The sequence below is a fragment of the Leuciscus leuciscus genome, assembly GCF_965113295.1.
Source record: "Leuciscus leuciscus genome assembly, chromosome: 2".
Taxonomy (NCBI): domain Eukaryota; kingdom Metazoa; phylum Chordata; class Actinopteri; order Cypriniformes; family Leuciscidae; genus Leuciscus; species Leuciscus leuciscus.
Window position 1 is genome coordinate 11,302,735 of NC_138726.1, and position 26,720 is coordinate 11,329,454.

At 37.6% G+C, this 26,720-nt stretch overlaps 2 protein-coding genes across 5 annotated transcripts in view; one reads left to right on the top strand and one right to left on the bottom strand.

Moving 5' to 3' along the window:
• Positions 1-8,787, bottom strand: part of frem1a (Fras1 related extracellular matrix 1a) — a 41,106-nt gene extending 32,319 nt beyond the window's left edge. Inside the window, exons 1-2 of the mRNA XM_082161749.1 lie at positions 8,461-8,787; positions 1,676-1,892 (exon numbers count right to left, since the gene is read on the bottom strand). The gene's annotated coding sequence lies outside the window, so the exon portion shown is untranslated. The remainder of the gene's footprint in view (positions 1-1,675; positions 1,893-8,460) is intronic.
• LOC309492720 (uncharacterized protein) lies at positions 2,927-9,986 on the top strand. 4 transcript variants are annotated; one of them, XM_082161729.1, is made up of 5 exons: positions 2,927-3,022; positions 4,585-4,815; positions 5,949-6,567; positions 8,892-8,978; positions 9,091-9,986. In XM_082161729.1, the coding sequence occupies exons 2-5, from the start codon at positions 4,614-4,616 to the stop codon at positions 9,218-9,220; spliced, it is 1,038 nt and encodes a 345-aa protein (XP_082017855.1). In that variant the 5' UTR covers positions 2,927-3,022; positions 4,585-4,613; the 3' UTR covers positions 9,221-9,986. The 4 variants fall into 4 exon arrangements, 3 of the variants coding, with proteins under 3 accessions (XP_082017855.1, XP_082017853.1, XP_082017854.1); XR_014203669.1 differs by lacking the exon at positions 2,927-3,022 and adding an exon at positions 3,378-4,369 and having other exon boundaries at positions 5,949-6,563; positions 9,091-9,115; XM_082161727.1 differs by lacking the exon at positions 2,927-3,022 and adding an exon at positions 3,396-4,369.
• Positions 9,987-26,720: the final 16,734 nt, after the last annotated feature.

Genomic DNA, 26,720 nt, shown 5'->3' on the forward strand with positions numbered 1-26,720 from the left:
GTATAAACTTTTTCTAGATTTATGCTACTTTAAGAAAATTACAAATTGGGTCAGAAAAATCAACATTAAATATATTCAATATACATTCTGTGAAAAAAATCTTTAATATCTCATGCAATTTTGCTTCTCATGTAATTGTATCTTACTTTAAGCAAACAACAAAGGGTTACTAACTGTCCTTCTTAAAAGGTTAGGTAAGGTAAACTATCATTTCCTTCCAATGGTCCTATTAGAGCTACAATTTCTGGGTCACACGGGGGGGAAAAGTGCGTTCCTCTCTGAGGAAGTGGGCATTCTGTACAGCTGGGACTGACTGGAGACACTGGCTGGAGCCAGCAGAAATCGGCTGCCTTTCCTCACAGCGCTGTGCACTGCTTCTCATCTCGCTAATGACAGGGTAACGAGCAGCCAACTATTTCCAAAGCAAAGATGAGCAGAGGGAAAGGGGGAGGCCTTCGCTCTCTAAACAGCTTTGGCCCCCATTTGGCAGCATACCAGCATGACCGTTCTCAGTGTTTGCAAGAGCTGAAGACTCCCAGATGAAACAAAAGGGAGTATGGTTATCAGTCGGGGGGGATTGTTATTCTACACTCCTAAAAATAAAAGGTTATTTATTGGTGTTGATGGTTTCATGAAGAACCTTTAACATCCATTGAACCTTTAAAATGCACAAAAGGTTCTTTACAGCAACAACAACAACAAAAAAGTTTCTTTAGAAATGTTCTTCACACTAAGAAAAAAACAGTTCCTTAAAGAACTGACCACTGTAAGGTTCTTTGGGGAGACAAAAATGGTTCTTCTATGGCATTGTTGCAAAAACCCTCTTTATTTTAAGAGCGTAAGCTTAAAGAAAGATTAATAAAGGTGCACTATCATAAGGTGGACAGAGATGAGAAAGCTGTTTTAAGTGACATGCTTTCCACCTGACTTTCACCTGGATGAAGACTATACCCTGAGAGCCATTCCTCTTATGACTTAAAAGAGTTACATCCTTCTCAGCCAAACAACACTAGTTCATAAACAGGACATTATTAAGAAATTATACAAATTCACATATGGCCTCATATGGAAAACAAATAGAAGGTCTCAGTGGGTTTGCCAAAAGTTTAGAAATCATTTCACGGATTTCACAGTGAGAACATTAGTTGGGGTAGATGATTTAAAATAATGTACATTTTCCCATTATTTTTAACATTTCTCATTTGATAAAAGTTATATTCGGATATTCGGTGCCACTTTATATTAAGTATCTTTAACTACTATCTATGTACTAACATTTAAGTTAATCATTTGATACAATGCACTTATTGTATACATGGTTTTATATTGTACCTATTTTTAAAAAAAATACCTGCATTCATTTCTGTAATTACTGTTGACCCTTTGTTTACCCCATAAACATACCAATACCACTAAACCTTACCCATATCCCCCCTCAATAGCAGCACAAGTGTTTTGCAATACAACACGAACACAATAAGTACAATGTACCTAACAATATAATTTAAGTAAAGACACCTAACATAAAGTGTGACCGCCCGGGTACTCAATTTACACCTTTCATTTCTTATCTTCAATCTGTTCTTTAGTTGATCTAAATGTTATTTAGTGGCATCGTTGCACATACATACACAAAACAAACACACACAGAGCACATTTACAGACAAGTTCTTACCTGAAACCATAGCACTTATAACTCCACAACTGTTTATCTTCTCCTTTTCACTCCAACGCTTTCACAGCAACGGTCTAATTGACAAGAGTCCCGATGGCAATCCTCACCCCTGCGAAGAGATGGAAGAAGTAGAGGAGGAGGAGGAGGGTGTTCTGTGGAAACTCGGAGGAGGGAGGTGGGATAGTCCTGCTCCGGAGGCTTTTAGGGAGGAGTGAGGCTGGGTATGAAGAGAGCAAAAAATGCAGAGGCCATCAGAAAAGAGAGGCAAACACAAACAGACAGAGATCAAAGAAAAGCAATCTACGCTCCGACCGCACCACACCATTAGATAATGACAGATCGAGGAGATCTTCCATCAAAGGGTGTCTAGATGACGCCACTGAAAACATAGCATGTTTGTTCACAAAGATCTGTGAAATCAGTTTCTAAGTGTCTCTAAATGGGTAGCTGGCAAATAATATGGGACAAACTTCAAAATAACACAAAGAAAAACTATATTTTAGGTAACGTGAAACAAGTTTTTGTTTGTCAAATACACAAAGGTAGTGGATTATGTTGTCTAATCACCCCTCATTGTGCATTAAATTTAAAAAAAAAGAAGAAAAAAAGAATATATGTAAATGATCTATGTACAAGGAGGATGTCCATATGTTGAAGTCCATTGTGCTGAAGTGTAAAGTATATTTGCATAAGACACAAAAAGTGCAAAACAATAGTTGCATTAAATTTGTATTTATTTGTATTTGTATTTATTCTATTTTAAACACCTTTCAGATTTTTGCTGTTAAAAATACTAATTAATTAGAAAACTTATCATAAAACGTGGTAACACTTTATTTTACAGTGTTCTTGTTAGTTACTATAGTAATACCTAAAAATTAAGCATAACTACATGCAACTAACCCTAAAGCAAACGCTAATCTATAACCTTAACCCAATAGTAAGAGCATAGTTACTTCATATTACTCAGTACTTAAATAATGTGCAATTACAGTGTAACAAAGACACCTTAAAATAATGAGTAACCAAAAATCCTTTTAGATGATTTTAGAGTCTCACGAATCCTGATAATTTTGGGTCCCACTGCATTTGGTTATTTATTAACATCAAGATACAGCAAGACTAATATAGTAGAACAATGTCCAAATGACATTGTCACACAATAACCATCAGAGTCGTCTGCACTGTGACCATTGACCTTGCAATCCCTGTTAATCTCTCATCTAAGGGTATTCTCATGGATCTTTTACTAAAACATTCTTTCTCTGTGTGTTCACAATAGCTTGCAGCAGTTACTGTAGCTCTGAATAGCATAATAGCTCTGAAGACTAAATAGACAGAACAGAGGTAAGCTGTTTAACCAGACCTCCTCACAGACTTCACATACATGTACGATTATCTTTTCTCTTCCTGAGGTGTTAGAAATTGTTTCAAGAAGTAAGTGAGTCCAGGTCCCCTTATATGCTGATGATAAGTAGACGACTATCTGCTTTCAGTTGTATAACACTCACTTAGTGTTAAACTACATCAATTACATCTGGATGTATAGCAACTAAATTCTATGAGGAGGATTATGGAGTCAAAGGGTTAGAAAGAAATGTAATCATTTTAAAATAATACTCAAGTTTTCAAATTTTCCCAACGCCATTAATCTGTGGATATTGCCTAAGTGAGTCAGGAAAGAGTCAACAAACACTTCTTCTGCTCTTTCTTAGTTTCCTTTCAGTCAAGTTACCATGACTGCACAGTTTTGAATACATAAGAACTAAACTAATCTCCTAAATCTCTTCTCATAAAACAGATTAATTGAAGTTTGTGGGAAAAGTCAACCATTTCAAGAGGAGAACCTCAATAGCATGTTTACAAAGTCAAGAAATGTGATTCTTTTTTATATAAACAGTGTATAAATAAGTAAAATTCAAACAGCATGATATTGAAGTCACTTCAGTTGTATACAGTATTTCCACTTCCGATCTAATATTATGGAGCCTAGCAGAGTCTAGATTTAAATCTTGCAATGCAAAAAAGGACTTTCCTCATTTTTGTGTTGTTTTCCATTACAAAGGTCTAAAAATTCTTAAATCAATACATTTACTTGAGAGGTAAAATTACTTAAGATAAAATCCGACAGATATTTGTTCTTGTTGTAAGCATCAATAGCATCAATATTGCAGCCAGGATATTATCAAATTGTCTACAGTTTTTTAAGATCATTCTCAGGAATCTCAGAAAATGGTGCCATTTGTACCAGAAACTTGCTGTCAAAAATAATTTTGAGGTCAATCAAAGTTATCAGTCAGTCTAAATTCATATTCTATTTTCTGCTAATAATTAAATTGTAATCCATCCATGTGTTTTTAAAAATACCAGACATGAAAATAAGCAATAATGACGTCTATTGCTAAATCATTACCCACAACTTTCAAAATGAATCTCAAGGTTATAATGAAGAGCTTGCACTTGATACTTTGTTTGTGCCAAGAACGCAAAGGTTAATGAACATGGATTAGACGAGCACTATCCGCTTACATTGAGAAATAGCAACTAGTTGAAAAGAGCCCTTGATTCAAGTGAAAGGAACTGAAGCCTCAAAACCAAAACAAGCCTGTTCACTTTGCGGCACTTCCACGAAAACTGAGAGCACAATGCCTGTCAAATGGAGTGTGACATTCCTGGGTTTTCTGTGGGAAAGCGGTAATTGCTTTTTTCAGTGTTTGGCTGTTGGTTTCATGGGCTTTGAATCCCACCCTCTAATGAGTGAGCGAGTTTCTGTTGTCCACACTGTTCCCCTGACTGAGCTGTGTCGGAGAATCAGGGTTCGGCTTTCTACTGTGAATCTGGCAGCTCTTTTTTTTTTTGCAGAATGAGGTTTTCCGCATCGTTTTTATGCTTCCTAATTGGTCTTTTAGGACTAGAAGGGATTCGCAGTTTGGTGTTCATGGAAGATGAGGGGGAGGAACCGGAGGATAGAGACCTGAGCAAAGCTATTTTGGAGATGCTGCACATAAATAAACTGTCGGCACCTCAGCAAGCAAAGCCACACCCCTACATGAAGCACGTTTACCAGTCCTTGGACACACAGGAAAGAGACCCGAGTGGGGCAGATGGAACTCTTGTACAGAGTTTCCGGAGCATTGAAGGTAAGTATATATTTTTATTCGAAGTAAACAATTTAAATATTAAATTAAATATTAAAATTAAAACCATGTAGGAAGACACATCATGGCCACATTCCAGGATGACAATGTTAAGATTTAACAGGCTCAAATTGTGAAAGAATGGTTGGGAGGAGCATGAAGAATAATTTTCACACATGAATTGGCACCTCTGAGTCCAGACCTTAAATTCATTGAAAGTCTTTGGGATGTGCTGAGGAGACTTTACAGAGTGCTGGACTCTTGCATTGTCAATACAAGATCTTGACCAAAAATTAATGCATCTCTTGATTGAAATAAATGTTGATGTTATTTCCATCAAAGATGCATACATTTTTGGTCAAGATCTAAAAACAATTCCCTTCACATAATGAGTGCTATAGTTGTTTTCATTGATGTGTCTGTACACATTTTTTTCGGGTTAAGGTAATCCGAGCTGGTGAGTGGAGGCGGGGACTAATTTGCATATTAATGATCCACATATAAACCTCCTCTTATGAGCCAGAGAAACAAGCGCATAGCCATCTTTAGAATTTTGTCTTTGAAATTCCATTTTTGCGGTAGCTCTGTATATTTCTATGGCATAGCTGTCGAAGAGTAATAAGCTGGTGAAGTTGATTTACTTATTGTAGAGTTGACGAAAGTTATCAAGAGCATAATAATCTTTGAAGCGGATGTCATAACAAATGCCAGTAGACCGGGAAGATTTTAAAATGAGTGGTAAAAACTAAAGGCTGTGGAAATACAAACAAGCGCATGCCAGAAAAGGGGCGGAGCTACATAAGGTCTTATAGATGCTACTAAATGAAGCATATAGAATAACATTTAAGGCATTAAGAAATGATTGTCAAAGGAAACAATGTTTGAATATGTCATTGTGATTATCAAAAAATTGTTTTAAGGGATCAAATTATTGACTGCAAGGGGGATGTTACAATTTTTTTCACTGTAGTTGTATTTTTTACACTTCTCTGAAGAGATGTTGATGCATAAAAAGATTTGATAACCTTTGAAGTTATATAAATACAACTAAATAAATATTATAAAAAAAGGTATAAAATGAATTCTGCTTAATTTTCACCCCAAAGACCCTTAAAAGATGTTCTTTTTCAAACAAGATTCAAAGTACGGCACTCCAGGATGGATCTGGTTCAACATGTCCCAGCTGAGTCCCTTCATGAGGGTTGCAGAGCTGGTCCTGCTGAGGAAGACTCTTCATCACAAGCCGCTTAGTGTGACGGTCACAGTTCATAGTCTTTCACCAGGAAGAGATAACCTGAGCATTAGTGGCCCTCTTGTGGAGCACTTATTGAGTCTGGACCGGGTTCCTCCGACAGGCTATGACGTTTTTGACGTGACAGCTGCAATAACCCAGCCACCAAGCCACTCAGATATCCTGGGCTTCCAGCTTCGCTTTGGGGATGAGAGCGGCAGCCTGGTTCTCCACGAAGCCCTGACACAGAGCCTCTACTGCTTGAATGGCAGCTCTCTTCGCCAGCCGCTTTTAGTGGTCTACAGGAGCAAATCAATGGAGCTAAAGCAGAGGGCTTCAGGAGTGAGCTCAGAACACAGGCAGAGCTGCATGGTCAGCTCAGAATATGAGAGACAGCAAATACATTTGAGACATGGGAGACATGTAGCTGCATGCAAGCTGTATGTACATCATGTCAACCTTCATACGAGCAAGTTGAGTCAATGGATACTGCAGCCATCCAGTTTCAACATAAGTATTTGTAGGTATGAGCCTGTCTGTGTGTAATATATCACTAGATGAATAAAGGGGCTTGACAATTTGTAAAAGTTTAAGAATGTGCTATTCAAAACACACATTGATTAATACTAACTAAATATTGATAGTGTGCGATTTCCCTTGTAAAAAATACACCTAATCGTATTGAATGTGCACTAGTAGTGTACTTTAAATATTAAAGGTTTTTTTTTTTTTAAATATATATATTATATTGTATTTGCAGATAAAATAATAAATGAAATAAAAGGCCACTTAAGTGTTAAAGACTTGTATGAATTTCTTTCTTCTGCTGAACAGAAAGGAAGATATTTAGAAGAATATCAGTAACCAGACAGTTTCTGGTCTCATTGACTTCCATAGTATATTTTTCCTACTATGGAAGTCAATGAGACCAGAAACTGTCTGGTTACTGACATTCTTCTAAATATCTTCCTTTCTGTTCAGCAGAAGAAAGAAACTCATAAAGGATTGAAACAACATGAGGGTGAGTATATGATGACAGAATTTTCATTTTAAAGTGGAGTATCCCTTTAAAGTACATTTTAAGTCATGATGTTTTAATCTTTTAACATGCTTCAAATATGTAGCCTACACTTATTTTAATGTGTTGACTAATATACTAAAGCACATGAAAAGTAATTGGTCATCATTTTATCTGTAGTGTTATCCGATATTACGTTTAAAGTTGATATATTTTAAATTAAATAGGAACTTCATCATTACAAATATTTTTAAATATAAAAGTTTAAATAGAAATGACATTAAAGTATATTTTAGTTTGCCATAAATGCTTGTCAGTAGCCTACGTTCAGCAGTGCACATTTCAAAGACAGTAGAATTATAAAATTTACTTAAAGGGTTAGTTCACACACAAAAAAAAAAAAAAAAAAAAAGGTACAATTACTCACCCTCATGTCGTTTCAGATCCGTGAAACTTTAGATCATCTTCGAAACGCAAATTAATATTTTAATTAAATCTGAGAGATTTCTGTCCCTCCATTGACAATCCACGCAACTACCACTTTGTAAAAAGTTCATAAAGGGATTGTAAAACTAATCCATATGAATTGAGCGGTTTAATCCAAATTGTCTGACGAGACACGATCACTTAAATGATGAACAGATTGAATAGGCTTTTATTAAACATTGATCAGCGGATATAAACAGAAGCTCAACCGAAACTGCTTGCATAGTGGGAACAAACCTCATTGTTTTTGCAAAGTTCAAATGTGCTGCTTAACATGAGAATGAACCGCATTGGTTCTCGCATATCTGATGTGCACGTTGATGAATGTTTATATGTGAATAAAAGCCTAAATTAAAACTGTTCATCATATAATTAAAGTGATCGTGTCTCTTCAGAAAATTTGGACTAAACCGTTTTATGATCTCTTTATGAACTTTTTGAAGCGTTAAAGTGGTAACGTTAGCTGCTTATAGCTGTCAATGGAGGGACATAAATCACTCAGATTTCATTAAAAATATCTTCATCTGTGTTTCAAAGATTAACAAAAGTCTAAATGTGTTTGGAACTAACGTTACATGAGGGTGAGTAAATGTTGACAGAATTTTATTTTTTGGGTGAACTATCCCTTTAAGTCCTGCTTAAGTGGGTAAAAAAAAATGAGTTCAACTAATTGCATTTAGGCCTAGGCTAATATAAATGTACTAATACTATAGCCTAATACATTTTCGTTCAAATGTAAATAACTAACGTTACATAAATTGCTGAAAATATTATTTCACCATAAAGTAGTTCATCTGTTTTAAAAGTAAAAGCATTAACGAGCGACTCCTTTAAACAAGTAGCAATGTAGTCCGGCCAAACGCTAACGTTAGCCTACATTGCTGTTTAGCTGAGAGAATATTTAAACGCTCACCTAAAAGGTCCGAAGGACAGTCCGGTTCTTTCTGGTCAGACAGCTGATTCTAAACAATACATATGTAGCCCGGAAAGTCTGATTATTCCTAGTAAATCAGTTGGTCGTAAATGTAACTTGTGGGAAAGTCCAATTCGTTCGTTCTAATGAATCAGATTCTCTGAATCAATCGGTTCATTTAGGCCTAAAATACGATTCACCGAATCAAATCTCTGTATAATCTGTCGACTGTTAGTGTTAATGTTTAAAAATGCTTGTTTAACTATTTCAGGTTTGTATCAAACACTTTCATAGTAGCTTCCCAAGTTCCTCAACACTGGTTTGGATACAGCCCTGATGTTGAGCATAATATTTTTTTATTGCATTATGTATTCATTATATGTGATAGAAAGAACGTAATAATTATGTCCTTCCGTTTGTTGCCTTTTTAGAGGTATCTGTTTGAAAGAAATGTCTGCGTCACCCATGCCTGTTCAGAGACAAAGAAAACGCCACAGAGAAAATGATTTACTTCAAAGGTAGCCTACATTCAGTCTCCTATGCAGCTTTTTATAGTTATGCATGACAATTGTGAGTCTAAGTTTTGAAAACACAGGTATGACCTTAAAACTGTCTTCATATATTTTATAGATCAAACTGCACTCCACAAGGACTGTCATCTCTCATCGTGATGTACAACAGTGACACTGCGGACATTATTATAAAGGAGCTAAAGGATATCAGAGCAGAGAGCTGTGTGTGCCAACCAACTGCTCAATGAAAAGGACTGCAAAAAATAATCAAACTGCAGTTTGTGAAGTATTTGAGAACATGACAGTTAGGAAGAAGTAGCCTATGTGAACCCTTGGATTATGCATTTCTGCATTTGTCATAATATTTTATTTGAACATAGAGAAACATGTTCTGCTTAAACAGATAGCAGTGGTATAAACACTCATGATGCAGAATGCAGCAGTTATCACCACCAAATACTGCCTGTAAGCATTGCTTATAAATGCACAATGTTATTTTCTCTTTACAAAGCGGTTTCATTTAATCAATATTCTTAGGATGTCTGGTGTGAATCTTGAGCTCATGCCAAAGCATCTGGGTTCACATACTTGTTTTCTGGAACTGTATTTATGTCTTTAAAAGAAAAGAAAGTAGCCTATATTTAGTTTTTTGAGAATTTACTTGAGAACATTGCAGGTACACTTTTGGCCACATGATGTCATAAGAGAGCAAGAAAACGTTCCTTTCAATATTCATGGAGCATCAATGTTCACCTATGTTGAAGAATGTCATGCGTTTCACAATATCTCTATCAATCAGTAATTATAAAAATAAAAAAAAATAAAAAAAAAAATTAAAAAAAAGATGCACCAGAGGTGTTTCAACTAAGTTGAATGGATGTGAGGAACTGTTTAATTCTTTGGATTTGAGACCATGTTTGCTGTTTGGACAGAAATGCCTTTTGAAACCTCCTATACTTATTTAGGGCGATATCTTAAAGAAAGAATGTGAAAAATAAACAATCTGCTCTGCAATTTCCTCTCGCATTTTTCTGTCAGCTGTTCCAGTGATTCCGTTGTCATGACATTTCGGGTCCTCCCTCGAAATCGGGTCTCCATATCAGATTCAGAATCAAAATTAGCTTTATTTGCCAAGTATGTTGTTTACACACACAAGGAATTAGTCTTGGTGACAGGAGCTGCAGTGCAGAAGAAAGTACAGACAGTGCAGCTTACTCTGTGAACCTAACCTGGCCGGGAGCAGGTTTTCTTCGGTAAACCCAGAGTTTCTTTCGGTCTCCTCCCCTTTTTTAAAGAGGAAGTGGTGTTTAAACACCTCATTCATTCTTTCAGTACATTTTTATTAATAAAATTAATCTTTAATTAATAAATACAATATTGCTATTTTTACTGGGTTTTTTTCAATTTTTTAAATAAGATGAAGTCTATTAACTCCTTAACTGGCAACTGAATATACAGTAGTAGATTAGAGTTACATAATGTAGTTCTAAACAAATTCTACAGAATTAAACTGTGGCATTTACTGAAAATCACTGAACTCTGTTCATCTGTGCAACAGAAGTTGATGGACCGTCCTCCTGCTGTTCTTCCACTTTGGGGGCGGGGGGAGAGATAAGACTACCCATTTATACTTAGCTTTAAACTTAGATTCTACTCCACATAAAAATGTGAAAAAATCTGAATGTGTAGATTGTTTGATGTGACACATAACATTATCCCCATCGTCCTGTGAAGATGAGTACACTTTATAACACTATTTGTCATAATTTCTGGTGTATTGAGTAGGCTACTTACAACTGCCTGCAGGTTTTGTTGGGACAGGAGGCTCCAAAAGACAGATATTACCATCGGAATCTGTTGGGACCAACAAAAAGTAAAATAAATGGAAATATCAAAAATAGCCTATATAAAAAATAACACATTTGTAAACCTCTTACATTTTATGAAGGCCCTTGGATCTTCGGGAGTGACTGGCTCTGAAGTCCCTCCAGGAATTCCCCCAGCCAAAAATGCTGCTGCACTGCTAGACACTGGGATGCTATTTAGTTATTTAATATGTCAAATATTTGTAAATTCAGGTAGCCTACACCAATGATATGCTCAAACCTTACCTGATTGAATTATGTTCTTATATTTAATTTTCAGCTGCTGCCATGTTCTTTTAATACCTGCAGGATTGCACCCATGAAAATTAAAATTAGGTTGAATAACATACTGTTCTTCCAGTTTCACCTCTGATATTATAACAGTTGGGTAAGTTACTCTAAAATAGTTATTAATTACTAACTACAAATGACATCTTCAACCGTGTAATTAGATTAATGTAATAATGACTATCTTTAGAAAGTATTGGTCTACTTATTAATAAATCCCATATCAACCTCAACCACTTGAACAATACAAGGAGAGACAAGAAACTGCACTTTTAATCCTTTCAAATAAACAATATACAATTGCATGGATTATTCTTGAATTGACCAAAGTGTGTAGAGGGAGAAGGTTACATAAAAAATATACCTTTTAAAAATGTATGTTAAATATACAGAATTGTTCTATAGTCTAATGCAATTACATCAGATTTTACTTCAAATTACAGAAGAATTAAGAGTAATCCCTTTAATTAAATTACAGTATTTAGATTACTTGGTAATTAATTACACCCAACACTGTATAACTAATTAAAATGTAAACATACGCATTGACTCGAGCAACTATTTTCTCCCTAGCTAACTCTAGTTGTCCTTCGCTGCTGCAGCCGATATTTAAAAAATAATAATATGTCTTCTTACGCTTGCAGAAGCTGGTGAGAAATATGCAGACCTCTTTTTGTCTGGCGCTGTTACCATGGTGACTCATAATATCTGCACTCCATTGATAATGGCTTTTTATAGTGGTGGTGCACGCGCTTAACTCAGAGTCAGTCAACTCAGAGTTGATTGAACTAACTAATTTCCGCTGTTCTGTAACCGAAAACTCAGAGTTTCCCATCTCAGGGTAAGTCAACTCAGTTGAACCTCCTTTCTGAAACAGGCCCCAGGGGCCCGTTCTTCGTACGTCGCTAACTCAGTTAGCTGGATTTGATTGTTGGAGATTTGGCATGATCTTGGATTGTTTGGTTCTTCGACGCTCATCCTGGACTTGCTGTCATAGCAACAGGTGCCCAAGCTTAAACCTGCTCGGGAGCAGGCTTATTTCATGTTAACAGGATTAGATCCCGGCTTTATAAGCGGAGGTGATACGGGAAGTCTTTCGCAGCCATGTCTTGTCCGTTTTTACGACAAGAACCTGTCGCTGAAGGTGGTCTCACGCTGCACAATCCACTGCCGCTTTCTGAGCATGCAGCCTGACATCAAACAATTCACCATTTACCTTGGAGAAGCGAGTCCAGAATATATCAAATAATACAAAAAGTAATGTAATCAAAAAGTATGCAGTTGACTGATTAAAAATATCTTAGATGGTGTGCGACTCCATGTCCTACATCACAAATGTTGAAGCAAAATGGCCTGGTTCTGTGCATGACTCCAGGATTTTCAGAGAGTCACATTTATGCACATTATTTGAACGTGGTAAGGAAATATTTAATATCAAGCTCACTGTATTACATACATTTATTCTGAGCCTAACAAAACTGCATTTTTCCAGGTGCTTACGACGGGATCCTGCTTGGTGACAGGGGCTATACCTGCAGGCAGTATTTCATGACGCCATTCCCTGACCCAAACCCCGGACCACAAACCCGTTTCAATGCAGCTCTAGCCAGGACAAGGGCACGCATTGAAATGACCTTTGGGCAACTAAAGGAAAGATTTCAGTGTCTGAGGGTTGCACCTGACAGGGCCTGTGACATTATTGTTGCATGTGCCATACTCCACAATAGTGCCACCATCAGAAAGGAGAGGACCCCTGTGGTGGAGGTGCAGCCTGATGATGACCTCCAGCCAGTGCACTTGGACCAACCTAGTGGCAGAGCTGCACGGGACAGAATTGTGGAACACCATTTTTTTTTTTTTTTTTTTTTTAACAAAAACCTTCATTAAATGAATAGAAGACAAGACAACATGCTTAGTTCCTTGAGTTTTATTTCAATTATTCTTTGTCAAGAAAAGCCAATGATGGTCATCTTTTGCCTGCAATAAGATATATTGTTATCCAAGGTCAGCAATAGTACTCTGTGTGAAATAGTGTATTTAGCACTTACTCTGAAGTTCCTTTTGAAGCAACTCAATCTCTAGTGCCAGTTTTTTCTTCTTTAAGGTGTCAAGTTCTATTTCTCCCCTTCATTTTTCTGTTTTTTCAGGTCAAAATACTAAATTTTCAGTTGTAGATTCCGTTTATATACGGATATCACCCTGTGCCATGTTTGGATAAAAAGAATTTAAAAAAATAAAAAAGAACTGTCAACACAAGCCTCATGCAACAAAAATAAAAAGTACAAGTAGGTTACTACACTGCCCACCTCTGTATCACTTTGTGCAGTAGGCCTTTCCTCCTGCAACTCATATTGCAGTCAGAAATAATATGTACACAAGTTACTATAAATGAAGTAAAGTTATTTATGCACTTACAAGTACTTCCTCCAAAGGACAGTCATCTGAGAGGGTTTCTTCACTGTCCTGTGCAATGGAAACAAATGGGCATTACAAAGTGTTGCACTTTCTTCCCTTTTGATGTAAAGTTAGAAAAAGTCCACTTACTGCACATATTTCAGCCACTACTTTCTTGGGAACAGGTACAAGTGTTGGTGTATTATGTAAAACTGCACAAAAGAGGAAACACAATGGCATTACAATGAACTACACTATATGAACAAATGTGATCAGTAACTCATGGCAAAATATTCTTACATTAAGTTCAGCAGTTTTCACCTTCACAAGTCAAAGCAATTGATCACTACTCAATATTTAACAGCTGAAATTACTGTACCAGCCATTTGGATTATATAGGCCAAATTAATTTAATGCGGCAAAAAAAAAAAGATATATTTTACAGTGTAGCAAGATCATTTAAAGCTCATTTACCAGTAATGAAGGTGTTGCTGCTACTGGTTCCTGGCTGTTGGTCTGAGGAAGAGCTGCCCCCAGGGATGCCCTCCACAATGGGTCGGTTCACATTTAACCCCAGGGCCAGCTCTACTGCTGGGGTATAATGTGGTATAATGTGAGGGAGCAGGACCACCACCTGTTTGTTTTTTTTCAGCTCAGCCTTTTTCTTGGTTGCTGTTATAAACAGACAAACACATTTAACGGTGCTTTTCTTTTGTAAAAGAGACAAAGAACAGTAGAAGTAGAAAAGATTACCATTTTGAAGAATATTCTTGTACTTCCCTTTTACTTGTTCCCATGTTCTAGTCGGTGGCTCTGACATTAAGCAATTATGAAATGATTAAAATACAAGAATATACACTGTAATAAGTGATATAACCATAACATGGAACACTTACGCATTTCATTTGTCTGCTACTTTTTGCCAGCCCTCTCTCCTGGCTTTTGCACACTTTGAGGTGTTCCCTGGCGTTTTAATTAAGGTTTCATATTCTGCATAACCTTCAATAACTCTTGCTCTGCTGCGGAGAAAAACTGTGCGCGCTCTTTGGCCATGGTGAGCAGCCAATAGCAGCGTTGCTGATCAATGTTTCTACTATCGATACATATCCCCTTTTAAACCAGCGCATGAACGCGCAGTTATCTCAGATAACTCAATCCAGCTATACTAATCATAACTGGCAGGTGTGTTCGAAGAAACGAATTAGTCAGATCCTGATTAGGCCGATGATATCACCTTGGATGTCTCATAATTTGATCTTGGATGTTTCAAGCAACGTACGAAGAACGGGCCCCAGTTGCTATGACAGCAAGTCCAGGATGAGCGTCGAAGAACTCAGTTAGCTGGATTTGATTGTTGGCGATTTGGCATGATCTTGGATTGTTTGGGTCTTCGACGCTCATCCTGGACTTGCTGTCATAGCAACTGGGGCCCGTTCTTCGTACGTTGCTTAAAACATCTGAGATCAAACGAGACATCCAAGATGATATCATCGTGCTAATCATGATCTGACTAATTTGGTTCTTCGAACACACCTGCCGGATATGATTAGTATAGCTGGATTGAGTTAGTGAGATAATTGCGCGTTCACGCTCTGGTTTAAAAGGGGATATGTATCGATAGTAGAAACATTGATCAGCAACGCTGCTATTGGCTGCTCACCATGGCCAAAGAGCGCGCTCAGTTTTTCAACGCAGCAGAGCAGGAATTTTTACTGGAAGGGTATGCAGAGTTTGAAAAATATAATTAAAACGCCAGGGAACACTGGGAATCAAAGTGTGCAAAAGCCAGGACTCGAGAGGGCTGGCAAAAAGTAACAGACAAATTAAATGCGTAAGTGTTCCATGTTATGGTTATATCACTTATTACAGTATATATTCTTGTATTTTAATAATTTCATAATTGCTTAATGTCAGAGCCACCTCAGGACCCACTAGAACATGGGAACAAGTAAAAGTGAAGTACAAGAATATTCTTCAAACTGGTAATCTTTTCTACTTCTACTGATTAGTCTCTTTTAGCAAAGACATTTTAAATGATGTGTCTGTTTGTCTGTTTATGGTTATCTGCAACCAAGGAAAAGGCGGAGCAGAAAAAAACAGGTGGTGGTCCTGCACCCCCACGTTATACCCCGGCAGAAGAGCTGGCCCTTGGGCTAAATGAGAACCGACCCATTGTGGAGGGCATTCCTGGGGGCAGCTCTTCCTTAAGGCCTATTTATACTTCTGCGTCGGACCTACGCCGGAGCCTCTACGCTGTAGGCAACGCGTTGGTTTTAATTTATACTTCTGCGTCGTTGTCCGCGTTGACGCGCAATTACTCATGCAGAGGGACCATGTGAAACCCGAGGGAGGGGTTCTAGCAGACCAATCACAGCGCTTGCGTCCGCGTAGAATTGACGCGTTGTTACATTTTTGGAGAGGTGCGCATCAGGGTACGCCAAAGGGTACGCGCGCTAAGCACAGCCTACGACGTAGCTACGGCGTAAGTTCGACGCAGAAGTATAAATAGGCCTTTAGACCTAAAGCCAGGGACCAGTAACAGCAACACCTTAATTACAGGTAAATGAGTTTTAAATCATCTTGCTACACTGTAAATAATTTGTTGCTGCATTAAAATTAAGTATGTCTATAATCCAAATGGCTGGTACAGTATCAGCTCCGCTTATGAAGCCGGGATCTAATCCTGTTAACATGAAATAAGCTTGCGCACCTGTTGCTATGACAGCAAGTCCAGGAGGAGCGTCGAAGAACCAAACAATCCCAGATCATGCCAAATCGCCAATAATCAAATCCAGCTAACTGAGTTAGCGACGTACGAAGAACGGGCCCCAGGTGCGCAAGCTTAAACCTGCTCGGGAGCAGGCTTATTTCATGTTAACAGGATTAGACTGCGGCTTCATAAGCGGAGCTGATACGGGAAGTCCAGCGCTTATGAAGCCGGGATCTAATCCTGTTAACATGAAATAAGCTTGCGCACCTGTTGCTATGACAGCAAGTCCAGGATGAGCGTCGAAGAACCAAACAATCCCAGATCATGCCAAATCGCCAATAATCAAATCCAGCTAACTGAGTTAGCGACGTACGAAGAACGGGCCCTGAGGTACGAAGAACTGAGATTTTGCGTTACAATAGTGCACTTTCTGAGATATATATTTTTTCTCGTGACTGGTGAGATTGTCGTTTACATGATTAATTTGTTGGAAACGCACACTTATTTTCGACTTGTCGGAGTCGGGCTTTAACTACAGCACAAACTGTTTGCATTGCCTTAAGATTATTTGCGAGTGGCTCTTTCCTTTACACTATTGGAGATGCGGAGAACTTGATGGAAAGTGCTGTCTGTCGTGTCATTCGGAGTTTACCTGGCGCTTTTAGGTTTAAAAAAACAGTTTTAGGTTTTTTTGTGGCATTTCCAAGCCACTTAAAGGAGCTGTATGTAGTTTTCAGCGGCCTCTAGCGGTGATGTTTCAGATTGCAACCAATAAGTTGACAAGCGCGTGCTCTTGCGCGTGCTCGAATTTATGAGCGAGCACTGTGGATACCGGCCAGACTGAGACGCGTCACGCAACACACCAGAGAGAGCATCCCACAACATGCTAGAAACTCAGGTAAACTCCCACTGCAACGTTACAATAATAGGCTACTTTTATCAGCTTGACGTTGAACTAATGCTCCATGCTCGTACCATGATAAGAATGGAACCCTATCAACCGTGCCGAATTTTGCCACTGCAAGCACTACTTCACATTTTCTTCAGGAAATGTATACATTCTAGGTTTGTAGATAAGGTCTCTCCATGATTCAAACGCCCTGCCGATGTTGATCCGTGTTTTTTCACCCGAAGTTCATCCGATTCACGTCTGGCCTTTAATACGAGCTTCAGCAGAAAGAAAAAAACGTTTTATTGTTTTTTTTTATCAATAAGTGGAGTTTGTGTTGGAGTCTGTGTTGTGCTGGGAGCAGGTCGTTTCTTAGTGTTATCAGACATGTCATAAGTTGCATAAGTCATAAGTCCATGTCATAAGTTGCAGTGTCGTCGCTGTTGAGTGCAAAATCAGTAGGCTAGACGAGGCGAGAGGCTCGGGAGCGCTCCGCGCATGCAGGTGACGTCACTGGATTTCGCGGTAAATCCGACCCGGCACCTTCACATAAACATAAGAATACTTGCTTTCAGAGGTAATAGCAAAACCCGAAAAGTGGATCATTTTAATGTGATTTTACAACCCCTTCACACACAGGCAATAAAAAAAGGATTCGTTTTAGTAGAAAAGCTACATACAGCACCTTTAAGACCCAATGTTGTAAAGCAGTTTTTTTTTTAAGCAGTTTTTTTTTTAGGCTATCATAATTTTTTATGAAGATCATGCATTCATGACCATGCCGATTACAGTATATGTTACTCAGGCTTCACTAACGTGATTGGTACCATAGACTATAGGCTAGACCAGGGGTCGGCAACCTAAGGCACGCGTGCCAAATGCGACTCTGATACTTTCCAGACAAGTTACATACTCTCCTGTCACTTGTTTCAAGAGCTTCACTTGGTCAAAAACCAAGTGATAACCTGTACAATGTAAAATTGTCAACATCAAATTATGTACTACATATTACAGCATTGTTTCAATACAAGACATACCAATGGACTCGCGCAGCTTTCTGTCTTCTTTGGGCACCAGATGTTCCTTCCTCACCCGAAACAAAGGACTTATTCGATTAGCTTGCGTTGATATAAGGACTGGTCTTCCTTCTCTGCTGTAAAACAAGAAAGTCTCGACTTACTCTATGTGTAGGCATGTGCCGGTATCACATTTTCATGCTGCGATTAATTGAGTGATCTTTTATCACGGTATACGGTATTATCACGGTATTTGAATTGCACATGAGAAACAGATGGATTTGGGGGGGATGTAAAAAATTAAATAAAACTTGCATCACAAGGTGTAATTGTGATTGTCAAAACATTTGGTAACTAAACTGAATTTTATTAAGTTTAGTGACAACATGTTACAATGATTACATGGTACAATGACTGGTAGGCTACTGTTTGTATTGCTTAACACAAATTTAACGATTTCAATTCAATACTTGGGATTTGATTTAAATCTTGATTCAATATTGACTTATTTTGGATAAATATTAGAAAGGCTACAGTAGATAGCCCACGTTATTTTTTTCTCATGAAAAAAAATATCTCACATAATGCTATGTAACCATATAGAACCCTATCAGCTGGTATTTTTAAAGGTTACAAATAACTAATTAAATCAAATATAATGTGGTTTTCATTATAATAACAATTATGTAATGACACAAGTAAAAATATAATATGTAAAGTGCAGTGCACATATTCAGCAAAATACTCCTCTTTATCTATATGTTTTAGTCATCTAACATGCTGCTGGTCATTAAATAGTTTAAATGTAACGTTCTGTGACACAATTGTTCTCCTGTTTCATATCAAAAGTAACCTGCTCTGTCTTGTTTGACGGTATTCGTGTCCTCTTTGCTCCGCGATTTTTCTCTGCGTGAGAAAACCATAGGAGAAAACGGATGTGTGGCGTGAGCGTATGAGGAGTCTCGCGCTGAATGCGTCGAGTTGGCAGCTCTGCTTTTAGAAGCGGGATGGATCCGGATAGATCGGCGGCGGCGTTCCTCCTTCCGCCATGCTGCTTCTCCATGTGAGGACTGTTTACATTAGACTAGAAGTGCGCACCGGCCGCATGCTTATACACGTGGCGATTGTTTACATCAGAATGCGCACGTGTTTTGCGCAGTTTGTTTAAGCGGTTGATGGAAAATAAGCTAATGCGCGTTCTAAAAATCTAAATTCGGATCTATTATTTTTCACGGTATTTTGAAGTGCCCGCGATAACAATATCGTGCATATTCATTACCGCGATTTATCGCATTACCGAATACCGGCACATGTCTATCTATGTGCAATTACTATTGTTCTTGAACCATAAATTAAGACAGTTATAAATAAGTTAATTTACCATACGATTCAAGTCAAGTCAAGTCAAGTCAAGTTTATTTGTATAGCGCTTTTCACAATACAGATTGTATCAAAGCAGCTTCACAGTATTAAATTAAAATAATACAACAATGTTTGTTTCAAGAGGAATTTATTGATTGATAAAATTAAATTAAATATCCCCAAAATATCCCCAACTGAGCAAGGCAAAGGCAACAGTGGCAAGGAAACGAAAAACTCCATCAAGTGACCTAATGGTGTCCTAAAACTCCATCAGGTGACCTAATGGAGAAAAAAAACCTTGGGAGAACCCAGGCTCAGTCGGGGGCCAGTTCTCCTCTGGCATTTATGAGCTACAGGCCGGATTGTAGTTTGAACTGTAGGATTATATGAATGCCTGGCTGAAGAGATGCGACTTTAATCTAGTTTTAAACTGGGAGAGCGAGTCTGAGCAACGAACAGTATCAGGAAGACTATTCCAGAGTTTTGGAGCCAAATGTGAAAATGCTCTCCCTCCTTTGGTGGTTCTGGATATCCTAGGTATGACCAAAATCCTTGAATTTAGTGATCTTAAAGAGCGCGATGGATTATAGGGGCGATAGAAGATCCGTTAAATAGACTGGAGCTAAGCCGTTTAGAGCTTTATAAGTCAGTAGCAATACCTTATAATTAATACGGAACTTTATAGGTAACCAATGCAGTGATGATAAAATCGCTGTTATATGATCATATTTTCTTGATCTCGTAAGAACTCTAGCGGCGGCGATTCAGGAGAGAGCATTTGATGAGTAAATACCGATTTCAATATTCTAGAAACTTTACCTGGGAAGGGCTGATCCCGGCAAGATTCGCTGCGACTCACTAGTAGCTCTTGTGAGGGTTGGCTCTTAAAAGAGCTGTTGAGTTTGATATTGTAGAGCTTTAAAAAAAAAAAAAGGACCAAGTAATCCTGCAAGACGGAAAGGAAGGTAATTTTAATACATTACTTGCAAATAGTCAGTTTATGTATAACTGTAGGATATTTTTTTCTGTAAAGAGTGTTGAATAATTAAATTTTAAAAGCATTTTTATATTATAAGTTCACTGATATGTGGGGGCATTTCTATGAATAAAAGTACGTCTTTAATAGCAAGCAATAATCATGTGAAAATTATTTACATGCAAACGGGACAGTTATCAGCAGTGTAACTGGTCTGATTATGACAAAATAATCGAGTATCTGATGTCATGTGACAAGTAAGATAAGCTTTTCCACCCCTGCAAACAGAGGTAGGTTATGAGGTGTGGAGAGACGTCATGTATCACTGGAACATAAACAGACGGGGACCAATTTGTAATAATTGTAATTAGTGGTGCACGATATATCGGCCGCCGATATAATATCGGCCGATATGGTCATTTTTTTACACATCGGTATCGTTCCGATGTCAAAATATGGCCGATGTGAACAGGCCGACATTTGACGTGTGAAGTTGAAGATGAAGTTGACGATGCTGACTCGATCTTAGCAGTAGTGAATGTGCCTGAGATAAATACACATTTCATACAGATGACATAAGCAGAGAACAGTCTGTTTTCTTTCGTTTTGAATTGTTCTGTTTAAAAATAGACATTTCAAGCTTTCTATATATGTCTCCGGTCTGTGAGGCAGGTAGATTTCGGTTCATTGATGAGACGCGCTCCAGGTTCACGCGCCCTCGCCTCCGTGTCCTGATTAAATATTTTCTACTATATTTACTTCTTATTTAATTCAATCCAGGCAATTGGTTGATGAAACATTTATCAAAATTAAGATACAATTAATACAAAACGAAATTAAATTTAAAGACAGGCTTTTTGTGCTTTCTGTTTGAGGTCTCTGTGAAAGTTTTAAAGCAGTCTTAGTGGCGCTTTCAGAGCGCTCAAGTCAACTGTCCCGTCCGTAACATTGTTAACGCAGTCCAGTGCGACTTATGTTTTTTTCCTCTTCATGACACATTTTTGACTGATCGTTTTTTGACTCGTAGATATTTGAATATATTGCTTGATATTTGATACCCGTTCGAATTAGATTTTTCTCAAAAGTGACAGCACGTGTGATTTGTGGATTACTGATAAGCGCGAGTGGAGAAACAGGCGTTTATTGATTCATTCTCAGTGTTGAGAAACGTATAGCCTTCATGTGTTACGTTATTGTATTAATAATAACTAAAGTAGCCTACCTCAGTGGTTCCCAACCTTTTTTTGTCTGATACCCCCTTTTCCCCAAGAAAATATTTTAGGGCCCCCCTTCACATTTAATGATATTATCGCTCTTGTAAGCTTGCAGCAAGGATGACAAAATATGTTGTTTTCAAACAAACGGTATGTTCACTATAACCAGATTATGTTCATGCACAAATAATAGCCTATAATATTGAAAATACAATAACAAAAACATCAGTAGGCCTTTTGTAATTTAAAAACGTAGGCTTAGGAGTAGCCTATAAATTGGCCCTATTTGAAATGCAATAACAAAAATATTCATACTGGTGTGTAGGTAAAAAAAAAAAAAAGAAGAATATAGGCTATTACTAAATGACTGCTGTCTGGGACCTCAATACTTGCATGTTATTTGTGAGGCTTTATCAATGTGAGGCTTTATTTTTGACGCTTTTGCCGCTATAGTGAGCGATAGTAAACTTGTGTTTATAATATGCGTCTTTCGGAAGAACATTGTAGCCGGAACTACTTCTCTCTGTGTACATCTATGACGAGTCACGCAGGTACTGTGCTACTCCGCAGCGGCAGCGATCCGAACCAGTGTTAAATAGTCCCAATATAAACACTTATTATAGGTGTACCATAGTGGTTCAGGATAAGACAAAAACACGGATTGGAAAATGGATTCATGATGAACTCGCTCATTGTATAAATTTTGTAAATTTTGAACAGAAAAAAGTTAATGATTTTATTTAATGCTCATTGCTCAAAACTTTTCAAAATATGACCCCCCACAGAGCTCGCTGAGGCCCCCTTGTGGGCCGCGACCCCCCTGTTGGGAACCGATGGCCTACCTAATTATGTTACATATTTATTTTGTATGAAAACTAGCGCGTTCGTTACTTGTGGATTAAAAAGTAGGCTACCGTTGTATCAGTGCTGCGCGAGCTCTCTCTCTCACAAACACGGACGCGTGCACACACACAGAGAGAGAAGATAATTGTAAAATGAAAAATTGACGGGCTAAGTTTAAATTTTGTTCTTGCTTGTTTTTTTTCTGTCAAAATATCAGAAAGTATTTTGTATTATCCATCCGTGTTTTTAAAATTCGTTAAATGACGGACGTTTTACTGTTAACACAGCCCATGTCGGATTGGTCTTATAGCCTAGGCTACTTGTTATTATTTTAAGAATGATTCGTTATGCTATTATTGGACTCCTGTCTATTCATTGTCAACTGTTTTCTATAAATATGTTTGTATTGGCTAACATTTATTCAGTTAATGAGTGTCCTGTTTAAAATGTGCAATGTTCAAACGCAAAGACAGCACGTCACAAATAGAAGCCCTTTTCCCTGTGGTATTTTTTAGTATCATATCGAGGGCTTGGAACCAGAGGGGCGTAAGTGGCATTTTGGGCGAAAATGAGTTCTATATATCAAATTAAAGGTCTTGATGAGCTCTATCTAGTTGTGCCAAAAAGACGCATCAGAAATCAACTTGTATTGAATAAAGCAACAAAACAACAAAGACCTAACACAAAAGTTTGAGCATTGTTTGGAGCCAGAGGGGCGTATGTCCACTTACGCCCTTCTGGCTCTAAAAAATACATGTATGGCCTACACATTGTTTGGAGCCAGAAGGGCGCAAGTGGCATTTGACAAACTTTACAGGAGAGCCAAAACAAAATTTTGACCACGCTTCAATCAACTGTATTTATTAACCTTCAACCACAACATTGCAACCACATACATACTTATATGAGTAAGTTCTTAAGTGAACATATTATGGAATATTAACACGATGAACATATTCTAAAACCTTGCAAAATCTTGAAAATATGGCAAAAACATCAAATACGCCTTTTTGGCACCAAACATTTCCAATTCCTCTAAAGAAAAATAGGGCGTATCTGCTGATCAATGCAGAAATGATTGGTCAAAACATTGGTTAAAAACACTCTAACTTCATAACTTTTCATTTTATTTAAAATACTGTATACATAGTCATTTAATTTGATCATTTCTAACCGTTTAATTTCAATTCTCATTTATGAGTTCACATTCATGTCAATCAGTTTAACATTTAATTTCAAACAGTTTAACATTTAAGTTCACACAGTTTAATTTCTCTTGTTTATTACACATTTCACTTTTTAGTTCACTTTAGTTGAACTAAAAAGTTCACTCACTGCCCACTGTCAGAGTGTTATAGAACTCTGCATAACAGTGAGGAATACTCCCATTGGTGCACAGGGTGAGTAGGTCTTTTTTCTTTAAGGCACTGATCACTGGAGGATTTTCATACAATGAGCTGGGGTGTGTGGTTCTGGTGCCTCTGGTGCCTCTTGTTGCCTGTTGTGCCACCGTCAGTTTTCGGAAGGTTGGGGCGGTGAAATCATACTTGAAGAAGATTGTTTTTGGTTCATCTTTCGTGTAGCGGAACCATTTAATCTTCTGCCAATGAACTGATTGTCCCTCCTCATCTTTTGTTCTGTTTTTGAGTATGTGGTTGGAGAGGGACTTGAAGTACAGAAAGTTCATGTACACTATGGGTCGTTCTTTCTTTCCATTCTCACAAGTGTGTAGTAGCCATCATGGATGGCTACTAGACATGGAGTGTGATAGTGTGCATGCTGCAGTGGAAACTGCAAGAAGAAAAGTTTCTATTTACTCCCATACTTCTATTTACTGATGGCTACTACACACTTGTGAGAATGGCAAGAAGGAACGACCCATACAGTGTACATGAACTTGAACACAAGGACTTTCTGGACTTCAAGTCCCTCTCCAACCACATACTCAAAAACAGAACAAAAGATGAGGAGGGACAATCAGTTCATTGGCAGAAGATTAAATGGTTCCGCTACACGAAAGATGAACCAAAAACAATCTTCTTCAAGTATGATTTCACCGCCCCAACCTTCCGAAAACTGACGGTGGCACAACAGGCAACAAGAGGCACCAGAACCACACACCCCAGCTCATTGTATGAAAATCCTCCAGTGATCAGTGCCTTAAAGAAAAAAGACCTACTCACCCTGTGCACCAATGGGAGTATTCCTCACTGTTATGCAGAGTTCTATAACACTCTGACAGTGGGCAGTGAGTGAACTTTTTAGTTCAACTAAAGTGAACTAAAAAGTGAAATGTGTAATAAACAAGAGAAATTAAACTGTTTGAAATTAAATGTTAAACTGTTTGACATGAATGTGAACTCATAAATGAGAATTGAAATTAAACGGTTAGAAATGAAATGTTAAACAGTTTGAAATGATGAAATGACTATGTATGCAGTATTTTAAATCAAATGAAAAGTTATGAAGTTAGAGTGTTTTTAACCAATGTTTTGACCAATCATTTCTGCATTGATCAGCAGATACGCCCTATTTTTCTTTAGACGAATTGGAAATGTTTGGTGCCAAAAAGGCGTATTTGATGTTTTTGCCATATTTTCAAGATTTTGCAAGGTTTTAGAATATGTTCATCGTGTTAATATTCCATAATATGTTCACTTAAGAACTTACTCATATAAGTATGTATGTGGTTGCAATGTTGTGGTTGAAGGTTAATAAATACAGTTGATTGAAGTGTGGTCAAAATTTTGTTTTGGCTCTCCTGTAAAGTTTGTCAAATGCCACTTACGCCCCTCTGGTTCCAAGCCCTCGATATTTGGATATTGGAATAATAAATAAAGTAGCCTATCTTAATTTTACACAATGTTCCTGTTTTTTGTGTGTTTTTTTTACTGTTTTCTAAGGGTTTCTTAATTTTAGACAAGTTGACCAGCACACATTACTGTATATGCAATGCAGTATAATGCATGTGTGTCGTATGTGACATATTTTGCACACAGGTAAAGGTGCCCAATATCAGTCATTTCTAAAGTAAAAAAAAAGTGTTTTGGAAAATAGCTCTTTATTTGATAATCATTCAAATTTGTTTTCTATACAGAGATATCGACATCGGCAAATATCGGTATCGGCCATAACAGCAATATTAATATCGGTTATCGGTATCGGCCTCAATTTTCACATCGGTGCATCACTAATTGTAATCAATACAATGCAATTAATATCAACTTTCTGACAGTGTGTGTACGAGTATACAAATATGTACGAGTATCGTATACGAATTTGACAACTTGTTAAATCTTGTGAATTATTAAGACTTTCAGACTATCTTCGTACTGATTGGGCTATGGGTTTTGCGAGAAAAGGTTTAAGAAACAACAAATGCTTGATAAAATGTTTGATTTAGGGTTCGAACCAACACATGTATATACCATTGCGAATATTTGCCTTTGCAGCTGTCGGTCTCCTCCGTTTACTTGTCCTCAAACAATAATAGTCCGAAAGGTCCTTTTGGTCTTTTCAGCTGAAAAAAGAGAAAATAAAATATCATTATGTTGTTTTACATCATTCCTGTGGTAAAAGCATGGTAAGCGTTGTGGTTAATGTGCATTTACAATAAGTATCACATTAAAACTCCCAATACAGTGTGGTAAAAGCATGGTAAGTTTTGTGATTACTGTCTTTTTACTACACTTACCACAGTAAAACTAATGTTAATGTGGTAAAAGCATGGTAAGTGTTGTTTGTACTGTGCTTCTACTACAAATACAACTTTGGAACTAATTGTACTACTTTTAATCTGATATGAATATGATTAACTGATTTAAGGTCTTTAGGCCTATGCTCACAGGCAGTGTAACTTAATCACCCTGTTTTGAATTAGAAAGCAATAAAACGCAAAGCCTCAGTGGAGATGACAGATATAATGCCGTGACTGAACGTGAGCTAATCTGATTAATATCGACAAACAGAAAATACATTATATATCACACATTATTCGGACAGCGTATTTACTACTTACCAACATCTGACACACGTGAACTGATGCCAAATATCGCGATGTGTTCGGAACGAGACTTCTTCAGGCTTCTAAGGGTTTGAAACTTGCTGGCCCAGAAAAGTTCATTAAACACATCCTTAATATAGTCCAATTTAGTCATTTAATCAAAAATATCTTAATTTGTGTTCCGAAGA